Genomic DNA, 14,321 nt, shown 5'->3' with positions numbered 1-14,321 from the left:
ATCTCTCTTGTACTTTCAGATTTTCTTAAAACTATACCATTTTACGGATGAACCAAATGTGTACATTTATTCATATCAAATGAATTTATAATCACAGAGTATCTGACTATTTCTCCTTACTTCTCTACCAAATTCTGTTTCATATGTGCTGTTTCACAATTTGGACACATGTGCAAACAGGGAACCGACAGTGACATTTCAGAGGGGGTAAAAAAAGTCCGTAAGACAACAAAATGTCTATATAGTCAATGTATTTCTTCCTCTTCTCCTTCCGGTGTTAGTTACTTTCACAAGCAGTCCATACCACACCACTATCTTACACCAACAACAATTACCCACTCACTCAAAAATGCAGGCAAAGTCTGCATAATTCAAGAAACACAAGCTTCAACATAATCATATTGGAGTTGAAGCTTTAACATACTATGTCAAAGATAATGTAGCACACAGTACCATTTATTTTTTACCGAATCAAAATAACATTCCATTCTCTGCTACGGTTTTTAAATCATCTTAAAAATGACATTATTAAACCTGCCATTAGCACAAAAGTTTCAGCTATTACAACTAGAAGTCAGACAGCAATCATTTCAAAAACTAAAACTTAATGCTATCATTGACAATTGCATAACATTAAAAAAAAGGTAGTGGACATATTAGGATCTTTTCCATTATCAAACTGTGTAAGGTGCCCATAGGAAAGCAAAAGAGTAGTTTTCTCTGATATTTTTCTTGTTCAGCAAAGTTTTATTTGTTGCCATGAACAAAATGAATTCCCAGAATGAAATAAATTCACGTTATATAAGAAATTTGCACACATTTTCAAAATTTACAAGTGCATTCTTCAATACAAATAACTGTATTTTCGATATTTGTATTTTTTCCATCGCTAAAATTTCATAGGCTACATATGCTTATATGCAGGGGATCCACAGACTTTAAACCATCCTTAAACGCCATACTGAGCAGACCTACCTTTTCAAGTTTGTCTAAATTCCAGTCGTCATGTCAGTTTGCCAAAAGTGAAACCAATAACAGTTCACTAACATTGATGATTTGATTGGAAATACTTTTACCACAGTTTCAATGATACTATGTGAAGAACTATATCCTGTGAGAACACTATGAGCAAAACATATTCTGTGGATGGCACATAGTATATAAGAAAAAACTATATTAAAAATTAATATCCAAAACGTAAAAGCAACTTTATCCTAAAGATTAATCAGTAACACTGAATGAACAAACTTTCCTTTTTATAAAATATTGGATGTTAAATATGCAAAAGACTGGTTGGAAGAGGAATTTGCATACAACTCTCTCCCCCCCCCCCCCCCCCCACACACACACTAAACAGAAAGTGTGTTTTGGTCATTACAGTCAGTTAATGTATGAGCGACCAGTAATATATGCAGTTAAAGAGAAATGTAACAGTAATTTTAATAGAATGAAATAGCAGTGCAGATGACTCATTTCTTTATTTCCTTAAGCTTTTATAAGTTAGAAGATTCATAATTTGTTGGCTGCTCAGATTTCTGCACTGGGATTTTTAATATTGTTAATCACTCACAAATTTACATCTTTTACGGTGTTCTTATTTTTATGTTGTATTCATTAAACTCAAACACAGGAAAGGTTGGAAATGTCATAACAGGGATTCATATTGCAAAACTGTCACAAAGGATTTGACAAAATGGTATTTTTTTAATACAAAATACACACTATTTTTGATGCAACATATCTCATCACAAAGTGGAAACATGCTCTGTCACTACATGTAACAGCAGGAAATTAAAATATACATTATTCACATAGTTTTCAATTTTCAGTTAAATCAGTAGCACTTAAAAGACTTATTCTCAAAAACTGAGAAGAAATTATTTGCGTCAACTCAAATATCAAATCTTCTACACAAATTACTGCTACAGTACCAGTTTCCTCTGTGTTACAACTTAATTAATTAGGCTTTTCTTGCTCACATTCTGGCTTTGTGGTACTAAGATCCATTATACAGCACATGTTTTATAACCAAGAACTTTCAAGGCACTTTCCTTAGGACATGAGTTGCTCTACATAACTGGACAGTTCTGTGTCAGTCAAAACTAATAATCTCTGTACAAAATACCCAAATTCCTTTTTTTATACTCTGAGCTTGATCATTTCACACCATACTTTTCATTGCTTTCCAAACAACAACACATCACAACAATATACTGCCAACTGGAAGTATGTTACCTTTGTAATATTTGTATACAAATTTATTATGTCAACAACTGCACAGACACTAACAAAATATTCAAATTACCTTATGGCGAACAGTTACCATCTTCAGATGTGCTTAATCAACTAAAAGGCTTCATACAGACAAACACTTCCTTCATAAAATTATTTAACATTTCAATGACTGCATGTCATATTGTCACGTGGTAAAAAATGAATTTTTTATAATGTGGTGAAATGATGTACATTCATTGAATCGTTAAGTAACTTCATGATGTTCAAAATGCCTAACTACATTTGTTTGGCTGTACGAAGCTTTTCAGTGGATTAATGACATCTGAAGATGGCAACTATTTGCTGAAACCACTAATGTGAATATTATTTGTAGATTGAAGTGACTATTGATCTAATAAATTTTCATACACAATGAATTGCTACATAACTTCTGTTTCATACTGGGCAATACAATGATGCCTTTTTTTAGTTTCAGGTTAGTTGAAAATAACCATGGCATCATGAACAAAAAAATTATTATTTGTAACAATTTACACACAACATGAGTTTTTAAAATAGTTTACACATACAACAAAATATATATTTATAAAGCAACAAAAATAAATTCTGAAGTATGCATCTACACGAGCATTTTAAGTTTAACATCCTTTACACTACAAAACACAGGAACCAGAAATTGAAAGCATGCAGAAGAACTGGTTGTATTAATTACTATGAAAGTTTTCAATGTACGGTACCATGTCATACTATAAAAACTGTCACTGATAAAACCAACATTTCAGTCGCAGTTACAGTGGTGTTCTCTGGTAGAACCAGAATACAACTGGCTCTGGTCACAGGATCCTACACAATTTTAATGGGTGTATTAAGGTTTTTTAGGACATTGAGCTGCAAGGTAATCTTGGTGAGCCCATCTGTGTAAGAACTCTGTCTAACCACTGAAGTGGACCATTCAGATGAAGTTCAATCCAACAAGGAGTAGATGTGACAGTCTGACGGCGATATTCTGCTCCCCAACCTTTGACAAAACTCATTCGAATTGTGCACATACGAGTTAGCTGATACACAGCCTCAAACCCTTGGCTCACCGACTGGGACAGCAGCACTGCAAACTCCTGATTGTTGAAGATTTTTAAGTTACAGCCAGGTGGTATCTTGCAGACTGTAGCAGGATGCCACCCATACCGCTGATTGCAGTTAGGTGATTGTACAAAAATGGATGAATCACTTAGACACTCAGCAAACACTTCACCACCAATGTAGTACAAACGAACACCTTTCCCTATATGACGTCTCGTTTGTTCCACAACTGCATTACGATTAACATTTGACAACAGCCCAAGACAAAATCGTTCTGAATTGCTTGGGTCTGTGAAACCATCTACTGTTATAGAAGGCTGTGAAGCATGAAAAGTTTCACCAACACGAGTATTGAGTTCATAGTAACTAATAGAGCACCAAAAGGCTGGTTCACAGTACATCACTGGTTGGGCATCAACAGGAGGTAAGGGTTCAAGCTGGGACATATTCATGGTTTCACTTCTGTCAATGCTGTCTCCATCTTCTGACATATACTGAAGTGGAGGACTCTCTGTTGCAGACATTGTAGGTGTGGTTGCCATGCCTGGAGATGGTGTAAATGACATCTTGACTTGTTTCACTTTTTGTTCATATATTTAAGTTACATCAAGAACAAAGCAATACACACAGCCTGAGTCCAAAGAAACTTAAAGGAAGTGATTCGTATCTTTCAAACTTCCAGTCAGCAGTTTCATAACCTTGTGACAACGATACTGTTTTCATGTATTAGCACTGCACAATCTTTTAAAATGTTTGTTGCAGAAACACATAAGCACCTCAGTGATGTGTTTTTTGCAACTTTCTGGCTGAGCCTCAGTCTTCATGTTTGCAATTTGACTTTATTTTGCCCACTGGCACTGTCCTTCCAATCCTGTTGCATTTAGGATGGTCCAGTCTGGAAAAAGGGAGCACATACATCACCACCATAGTCATACTATCCTATAGTTAAACCCAGTTTTGATTTTATTCGTACAGCAAACTACTGTAGATTAGTAAAGATCTTAAAAGGCTTAGAGCCTAGCATTCATTCTATTCCAAATAAGCATATAAAACAATACAGTAGATTTAAAACAACAAACTGTATGTAATGGAGCCTGCATTTAAAAACCAAGTTGCCCTTACCAAAGTGCAATCAAGTAAATATAAGAGCTCATCTGAGTCTAGGAAATGAATGCTAACCAATAGAAATGTTCCTAAACTGCAATAGATGGCTATTATTGATTTTTAACTAAATCTTTTTATGAGAGAGAAAAGTAAACATAATCTCAAATCTAAATTATAGTTAACATACGCTTTCATAAGCAAGAGACATCTGAATTTCATTGAATTTTCTTCTCTACTTTTACATTACCACAAATAAATTTGTAATTCACATTATATTTGGATTGGACAGCAGGAGATGGACATAACATATTCACAGTACCCAACATAGCAATGATCAGGTTGTAAGTGATTGGCATTTCCTCAAACCAAATCAGAACAGATGTAAAGCTTTCTTTATAATGGCTAAAAATGTTTGGTTTTGTATTATTTTTAATACTGGGGTTAGCACAAAAAAGAAATCAAAACTATCAGGTGATGAAAGATAAGAAAGCTTAGAGCAAGTAAGGTGACAAGATGTGGCACTATGTAAATATGTATTCAGTCAAAAAGGCAGTAAGTTCTGTCTAGGATTACATTCTACAAGACACTTATCACAATCAAAGCTCTACAACAGAATTATATTTAAGAGTATTATTACAACAGCACTTGTATTACAGATACTCAGCAACAGAAATATCAGAAACTAGGGGGTTTGGATGATACTTTATGATAGAAGTACTTGCTAGTAGAAACACATCACCTGCCCAATTATAACAGTGTTTCCCCCTTGATCACTCTATTTATGGCTGGATCAACCAAAAGTTGTGATTCCACCTGTCTGCTTTGACCTGTGATGTAACTACATTGTGTTGTGTGACTTCATGGCAGTGCAGTGTTTTGGATTGAGTGGTGTTTGTATATGGCATGTTGAGTATTTTATGGCACACTCTTATGTTGGATGTTTATTATTCGAAGTAGTTTGTTATGTATATAAATGAGTCATTTGACATTGTGACTTGAGTGCAGCAGGTTGTTATTGGAAGAGTGTGCCGATTTGTTATTGAGTTACTTTGATTCTGCAGAGCATGGTTGATGGATTCATGTTTGTGTTTGGAATGACTAGTGCCTTGTATTTCTTATGTTCTGAGATTTCATATTATTTTCCTTTTTATTTTTGGGCATGTACATGAGACACAAATTTATGGGTAGGTCACTGCTTGTTGTAATAGGTGAAGAAATGTTGTCTGCAATTGAATTCCTGCAGTTATTTGGACTGACTGTGGACAATTTTGTTTTGTTTCATTTTCTAGAGTGCAGTTGGCCAGCCTAAATTTATCTGAGGGTAGGTTTGGCTGGTAAGTATTTTTCATCTTATTTTATTTTATATATTTATTTATTTATTATTGTAATACATATGATCAGTTTGTTGCTGTTTACAGTTGTTTAAGTATATTGAAGCCAATTATGATGAAAGCACTCATGAATTTTGGGGTTCTTCCTGACAGGGTTTATTAATTTTGTTGAAAAGTGCTTGGCAGGTATCATTAATACTGGTTCATCATCACTAGTTAGGATACATTTTTGACATTACTTATGCTTTCATTTGTTGTATTGCACACTTAGTTTTAGATACATAGAGTACGTTAAGAGTTTGGATAAGGGATTTCACCATTTGATGTGTAGATTTTTGGTACTGCAGGCTTGGTTTTGGCTGGTATATATAGGTCAACTGAAGTTTATGATATCAGGTTTTGATTGTTGGTTGGATGATTTGGGGGAAGGGACCAAACAGTGAGGTCATCCGTCCCATCAGATTTGGGAAGGATGGGGAAGGAAGTTGGCCGTGCACTTTCAAAGGAAGCATCCCTGCATTTGCCTGTAGTGATTTAGGGAAATCACAGAAAACCTAAATCAAGATGGGTGGATGCGGGATTGACTCATCATCCTCCTGAATGCAAGTCCACAGTGCTAACCACTGTGCCACCTCGCACAATGGTATCAGGTTTTGGAATTGTGTGTGGGTTCATGGTATTGAATTTCCAGTACCAGGTTTCCAATTTGTGTGTGGTTTATTGATATCATGGTCTTCATTTGAGCTGTATAAGTCAAGTGAAGTCCATGCTACCAAGGATTTTTGTTTTTGCATCTTCTGGTTATAGAATATTGAGAAATTTGTGTGCTTGGGTTTTGGATTAATATTTATTTTGGAATGGTGGTGTCATTTTTATTGTCATATATTTAGTTTGTTCCTACTCAAAATGCATATTTCTTGTTACTTTCATTCTACTGCTGGAGTTAAATATTTCGCGTTTTTTGTGTACGTTGATGGGTTTCATGAGTGACACCATGGTCTTCTTATTGTTTATGCTTGGAATTGGGGCTGAGCAGCTGTAAGCTCCTTACAAACACTGAAATAGGGGTGTCCACTATGTTGATGATGTCATGGGTCAAAGCAAATGGATGAAATTACAACTTTAGGTCTAATCATTCTGTTCTTTTGCAGTTTTAAAGTGTTTCTTTATCTTTCACTTAGGTCTGCACTTGACAACTTTTTTTTCCATTTTAATCTCTTGTTTTTGCTGCTGATTACCTATAACTAGTTACAAGTACAATTTTAGGTGATTACGCCAGTCATGTATTTGTCTCCCTTCCCACAATCTGCCCCTCACACAGTAATTTTCAACCTTACATTGTGTTCATTGATCAGATTGTAAAGATTTCCACTTCTTTTGTTGCTTGTCAGCCTACCTCCAAACCCTCCTATTTTGGCAACTTAACATTAAAAATCTGTCTCTTCTACACCACACACATGGTAAAAAACTAAATACAAGAAGTATAGCATCATCATCATCAGTTTTCTGCTATATTAGCAGGTCCTTTGCCTCTCCATTTTCTGCGATCCATTGCTTCCTTGTTAAGGCTGCTGCATGTTGTGCGATCCATCGAGTCATCCAGTATCTAAAATCTCTTCCTTCCTCACTTCCTCTTCTCTTCTACATAACCTTCTAAAACTGTTTTTATCAGACCGTCATTCTTTCTTAATATATGCTCAATACAATTTCTTTTTCTTCTTTTTATTACATCTAGTAACTCTTTTCTCTCCCGCTCTTCTCACAAGGGAACCTCCCCATCGCACCCCCCTCAGATTTAGTTATAAGTTGGCACAGTGGATAGGCCTTGAAAAACTGAACACAGATCAATCAAGAAAACAGGAAGAAGTTGTGTGGAACTATGAAAAAATAAGCAAAATATACAAACTGAGTAATCCATGTGCAAGATAGGCAACATCAAGGATACAGTGAGTTCAGGAGGGCAGTGGTCCCGTGATTAGCGTGAGCAGCTGCGGAACGAGAGGTCCTTGGTTCAAGTCTTCCCTCGAGTGAAAAATTTACCTTCTTTATTTTCACAAAGTTATGATCTGTCCGTTCATTCATTGACATCTGTGTTCACTGTAATGAGTTTAGTGGCTGTGTTTTGCGACCGCTCCGCAAAACCGTGCGATTAGTAGACGAAAGGATGTGCCTCTCCAATGGGAACCGAAAACATTTGATCGCAAGATCATAGGTCAACCGATTCCTCCACAGGAAAACACGTCTGATATATTCTATACGACACTGGTGATGGCATGCGCATCACATGACAGGAATATGTTGTCGACCCACCTAACTTGTTCACTTGGCGAATGGGTAAAAAGATTCTTCTACCTTGCCCGATTTAGGTTTTCTTGTGGATGTGATAATCACTCCCAAAAAAGTGATGGAAACATAAGAGCTTGTCACATAAACTGAAAATAAAAAATTGAACTTTTCACTCGAGGGAAGACTTGAACCAAGGACCTCTCGTTCAACAGCTGCTCACACTAACCACGGGACCACGGCGCTCCTGAACTCACATTATCCTTGATGTTGCCTGTCTTGCACATGGACTACTCAGTTTGTATATTTTGCTTATTTTTTCATAGTTCCATACAACTTCTTCCTGTTTTCTCGATTGATCTGTGTTCAGTTTTTCAAGGCCTATCCACTGTGCCAGCTTATAACTAAATGTGAGGGGGGTGGGATGGGGAGGTTCCCTTGTCAGTACCTCTTCATCTTTTACTCTGTCCATCCTCCGCCATGTCCACATCTCAAAAGCCTCCAGCCTTTCTCTGTCTTTCTTCTTCAATGTCCATGTTTCAGCGCCATACAGAAGAACACTCTATACAAAACTTTTTATGAGTCTTTTCCTCAGTTCTCTCTCCAGACTGCTGCAGAAAATTTTCCTTTTCTTATAAAATGCCTCTTTTGAGATTGCTATCCTTGTTTTAATGTGTATGCTGCACTTCCAGTCGGTGTCTATCCTGCTTCCAAGATACTTAAAATTTTGCACCTGTGCCATAAAACTAAAGTAGTGAAACATGTTCTTTCATATTTAACACTGGACACTTTCACAATATTTTTTGCTTTTACAATAAGTAAAGGAAACAATAATTCCACATTACAAGCAAAATGTGTCCTTAGAAACAAGAAGATAAACACTTGAAAATGTTCACAGTAACGAATGAAGAGATGAACTGCTGAAAGTTAACAATTTAATGGTAAAAAAAAGAGTCTTTGCAGTAGTTAATAAGAAAAGAAATTGTTTCATAGTGACACCTGCATTCCATAAATTTCCACAAAAGTTCTGCATGAAATCACGAGTTTCAGGCAAACATACTGGAAACTCTGACCAATGAACGCTGATAATGAAGCCTGAACAGCAGACAATAATGTACAAAGGTTATTTTTTTGGCCCAGTATAAAACAAGGTGGAGAATTCCTATCCAAGTGGAGATGAACATCCATCCTCCCAAAGAAAAAAAAAAAAAAAAAAAAAAGGGAGAAAAATGATGTCATGGCATGAATGGTTGGATGGTTGACTGGGGGCAGTGAAGGGACCAAACAGAGGGGTCATCAGTCCCACGTACCAAGATGGCAGAAATTAAGGGTGGAACAACACTAAAAGCACAGTCCAGTCAACAAGAAAGGAAATTGGGCAGAGGGGCAGAAGGAACCTCAAAGCAACAGGAAGGGTAAAGAATGTGGGGGAAGAGGGGAGGGGAGAGGTAGGGAGCAGTGGACACCCCAGAGGCACTACATGCAACGGGATACCAATACTGTTGCTGATCCATCCCCATCCCCACACAATACCATAATCTTACACAATTGGTACAACACCAGGGGAAGAAAACACCAGAAAATGGGGAACAAGATGTCACAAAAGAAGAGACAAAATGTAGGGAAAAGGGAGGCATGTGTGAGGAGGGGGAAATCTGTCTGGAATGGAGGCAAGGCCAAAGGCCTTTCGCATCCATGCCGCTAACTAAGGAACTCCAATACCAGGAAGGATAAACCACTTTCATGAAAAGCATAGACATAACCAAGCAAGTGTCCTCTGTCTCTTCACAAAAAAAAAAAAAAAAAAAAAAAAAAAAAACCACACACACACACACAGAACAACTCTGTGTAACATAGAAAACTAAGTGTACAGTGTTTTGGAACAGGCAAACATTCCTGTGGAAGTTAATGACCCTAGGTGAACCAGTGGTCATAAATGTGTGATATGCTGCAATAATTGCAACAGGAAGTTTGAATTAAAGATCTAGTTTGCTTACCAAATGCATTCTTCAGAATGATAGCAGTGTTGCGTCAGTCATTACATCACAATAATGATATACGATCATGACTTTCAACCTTAGTCAGCTGTTGATCACAAATCTGGCCAGTATTGTAAATATAGTGATAGATTTTCAAATTTGTGCTTTGTTTCTCTCTGCAACTTGTTTACTTTAGACAGCAGAGTGTGTGTAACTATTATCAAAAGTAGGTCCTATATAAGAAATATTGTTTAAATTGAACACCATACTGCTCATTATTGGATAATGAAAGAATGTAGTGTACCCAAAATTGCACCTCTGTTACAGCCAACATTACACAAACAGGTAAAAGTAAACTGTGTTCAATCAACAATCACTAATACTCTGATCCTACCACAGTCTACAAATATCACAAAATCAATAGGCAAAAGCCTGCACAAAAAATGGTTTGACATTTTTCTAAAGAGGAGTCATCTTCAAAGCACCTTGCACTATCAATGGTACAGAGTATACAGACAATCCCTCACACAAACTGGCTGGATACCATGTTTCTAACACAGTTAGCTCACAGCTGCTGGACTTGAATCCAAATCAATAGTGTGTACTTTATCTGAAGCAAACTGCATGTAAATCTACCTGGTAAGACAATGACCTCATATTTGGAAGGACGGAGTTAGTGCTATCCAAGCCTCTTAATTTGTGTTTTCTGTGGTTTTCCTAAACCAATTCAGGCAAATGTCAAAATGGTTCCTCCATCAAGGCCACGGTAGACTACCTGTCATATCCTTATAAAGCATGTGTATGTATTTTTGAGCAACAGATTTTCATTGCATTACTGTGACAATTCGTATGTCATTGTGAGATGATCCCTGGATGAGTAAAAATAAACACACAAATCAGCAGCTTGGTCCTCTCATCACAACCCACACTATAAGCATTTTGCACGGAGTACTAGAATTACTTACAATGTACTGAAGTGACAATACTGTTGTTTTACCGAAGAAGAATGCATAAACATGCAACACACACAGCAGCATGTTCATGGACCAAGATTCACAATTAGATATCTGTTGTGTGGGCAGCGCAAAACTATGTTTTTATTATAAAATAGGTATCTAATGCAAATCGGATACGATCAAGAGAACATTATACAGTAGAGACCAATCACATGAGGGAGTGCAGTTGTTAACAAACTGACCTAATAGTAAAGAGGGTATAGCTTGCTCCTGATTTAGGTTTTCTTGTACTACTTATTTTTGTTGTATTTTGATGACAAATGTTTCCTTAGGAATGCACATAGACTAACACCTTTTACCACATCCTAGTTTACTTAACTAATGACAGACCATGACACAGTTATGGTAAGAAACCCTCCAAGTCGCAAGGCCATTAACTTAATTCTAATCACTTTGAAAAAGTGGAGACATCAGTACAGGGAAATATTTCAGTTTTATCTACATAGGTGACTGTGACTGAATACTGTTAGCTATTTTTAAATTCTTTCCAATAAGCCTATATTGATAATGCAACAACAGATGACATGATGATACATTTGCAGGCTCTTCTGCTTGTGCCACAATGCAAGAGGATCTAGTGGTTCTCAAAACTTCCTACATAAACAAACAGGGGACTGCTATCTATTCGATTAAGAGATTGTTTATTTTATGTTTTATTCCTTACTACCATTGACGCACTGTCGTAGAACATTTCATTATATTACTTTACACGAATAAGATTTACTGCAGTATTAGAAAGGAAGCAACTGTGATCAAAAGCACCCAAACAAGTGTAGCTCAGTCATGTAACAACCTATAGTCCTTACAATAAAAATAATTTACTGAGAATTTCTTTCATTTCACCATTACTCTTGTTTAAATGCATGTCGGTACCCATAAAGAGAACAGAATGTTAGGAGGAAAGGGTTCACTTGGCTTGAAAACACGTGGTTTATCATCTACTGCTTTCTGTTTTTGTGGAAACTTGTTTAATAATTGTCTAGCATCGTATTACAGATCACCCTGAACTTGAAAACAAAATGCCTGCCACATTCTCACAATTCAGAAAATATGCAATACTGCAGAACAAAAGTTGATATTATTCTGTAGAAACCGTCTTTTGTCATATGATAAACATACTGTTTCATTTTTAACTTTTTATGCTGTTAAGTTAACCACTCAACACAAAGTATATCCATATATGAACATAATGGAGCTGAATAGCAGGCCAAAATTCCATGTGGACATTCTGCAAGGAACTGATCATAGGTCATTTCAAAAACTGTTCTTACAATTCTGAGAAGCTATCTGCTGGATGCTCCTCCTCTCTCATCCCATACTACAGACATTTTACACAGAGTGCTAGAATTATTCACAATAGGACATGCACACTGAATTGTGAAAGACTGTTGTTCTACCAAAGGAGAACTCATAAACAAAAGGGGAGGAATTTTGGGGGGAGGTCCAACAATAATGATGATCTTTCACCATACATCATCATGTCCACTCTCATCAAATATGAATGTAATTAGACATAGCAACATTTTCTGCAAGATACTAAAAGACCTAATCTTAGTATATTATAACTGTATAATTGTAACACGTTTTCACAGTAATAAGATCACTCACATGAATCATGTCAGTTCCAGTTGAAACATTTGAAAAATTCTTGCTATTAAGAGAAAAAGAGGGAGGGAGGGAGGGAGGGAGAGAGAGAGAGAGAAAGCTACTGTCAACCTCTGAACTGTCATAAAGAATATCACTTGTTCTTTTATTATTTTTAATGATAAAGTTTCCCTACTTGTACACATAACTAATTTTATCAAAATGTGGTGAATATTTAATTCTGTAGACAAGTCTCAGGACAATTTCTTCTTGAACTGATATCACAAATTCTGTAGTCATTTTACATTAAAAAATTTGTTTCTTAGATCAGCAAGTAGTGATGAAGCCTCCCTAACTAAATATGTAGTATTAATAAAACATGACCATTAACTGAAGTACATGGTACTACAAGTTCCCAATGCTTTGTTATGTATAATATTTAAAGCTTAGACAAGATAGCAAAAGTAAAATTAACAACAGCTATATCTTCTGCCAGTTCAAGATTTAATAAGAGTGGTTTGTGAAGACCACGGGGCAGACAAAGATGAAATCCTACTTGTTGAACTAAATGAAACAACTATATTCCATTCTCGCATCAGTCTATAAAATCACACACGCCATACGTATGTTCATGACAAGTATACAGATTTCAGACGAATATATAATTTCACATGATTTTTGGCAATGTGGCAACAAACTTTTATCTACGAATAATTTTCAACACATAAGTGAAAATACATGAAACTATTTATCGACTTGTGCCAAAACAACACAGTTACTTGTATATGAGCGGGTACAAGGGAAAACACTGACAGGACGGTGATGCACACAATGGCACTAGAGATTTGGTATTAAATAATAATAAATGAAATCTATTGCGAAAAGTGTAAGTTACGTTCATTCCTCACGAACTAGCTTTCATATTCGTGTTGTCACAAAACGGGTATATACGCAATAACATTCAATAAATATCTGTTGTTTCGTATCTTTTATTTCCCATTCACAACTCGATGGACAACTTTTCGCAGACTTTACTTGCTGTATGCCAGAAGATGCTCATTCTCATAAGCACAGTAATCATTCTTATTTACGTTACATAATCCACTAAAATTGTCAATTTATAAAAGCGCTCACCTCACTGAGAATCCGCCTAATAAGAGGTGAAATCACCTAGAAACACAGCTCCTTCGGTTGTTTTCCTCACTTATTTTTCCTGCACGTTTATAAACAAAGCGTTTGAGGTTATGAACAGCGCAAAAACAAAGATTCTCCTACGCACAGCAGACAACAGGTCCGTAATCGCGTGTAAACAGGAATTAAAGCGGCAACTATATTTTGTTAATATTGTGTTTTAAACTGATCTTCACTGACGACGAAAACTAACATTAAGCAGTAATTAATCAGTACAGACTATGACAAAACCAATGCTTTGAACTGCCATGCGATTACTATTTAACTATCGGCAACGTCAGAGGAGAAGCTCCTGTCAGATAGTTCGTAAACAAAATAATGGAATCTCTTTCACTCCATTACCTTTATGTTCTGCGAGAAAGAGAAATCAAATTCTTATATCTTGATTTACGAAAACAAGATAACTTATGTTACTAAGATGTTATGTAGCAGCTATAGTTACGCATTCGGTTGTACCTCCTACGGTCCAAAAAACCAAGAGGACAAATACGTTTAAATCGAACTTAAAACGGTGTTGC

At 36.2% G+C, this 14,321-nt stretch overlaps 2 protein-coding genes across 2 annotated transcripts in view; both read right to left on the bottom strand.

Annotated features, from left to right (window-relative positions):
- The window catches only part of LOC126237379 (cell division cycle protein 123 homolog), a 127,926-nt gene extending 113,842 nt beyond the window's left edge, over positions 1–14,084 (bottom strand). The window contains exon 1 of the mRNA XM_049947462.1: positions 13,747–14,084. The gene's annotated coding sequence lies outside the window, so the exon portion shown is untranslated. The remainder of the gene's footprint in view (positions 1–13,746) is intronic.
- On the bottom strand, positions 3,111–3,881 carry LOC126235511 (mothers against decapentaplegic homolog 3-like). Its single transcript, XM_049944229.1, has one exon. The coding sequence runs from the start codon at positions 3,879–3,881 to the stop codon at positions 3,111–3,113; it is 771 nt and encodes a 256-aa protein (XP_049800186.1).
- Positions 14,085–14,321: the final 237 nt, after the last annotated feature.

The sequence above is a fragment of the Schistocerca nitens genome, chromosome 2 (genome assembly GCF_023898315.1).
Source record: "Schistocerca nitens isolate TAMUIC-IGC-003100 chromosome 2, iqSchNite1.1, whole genome shotgun sequence".
NCBI classification, from domain to species: Eukaryota; Metazoa; Arthropoda; class Insecta; order Orthoptera; family Acrididae; genus Schistocerca; species Schistocerca nitens.
Note: the sequence above shows the minus strand (reverse complement) of the source record. Positions and strands in the feature narration are given on the sequence as shown.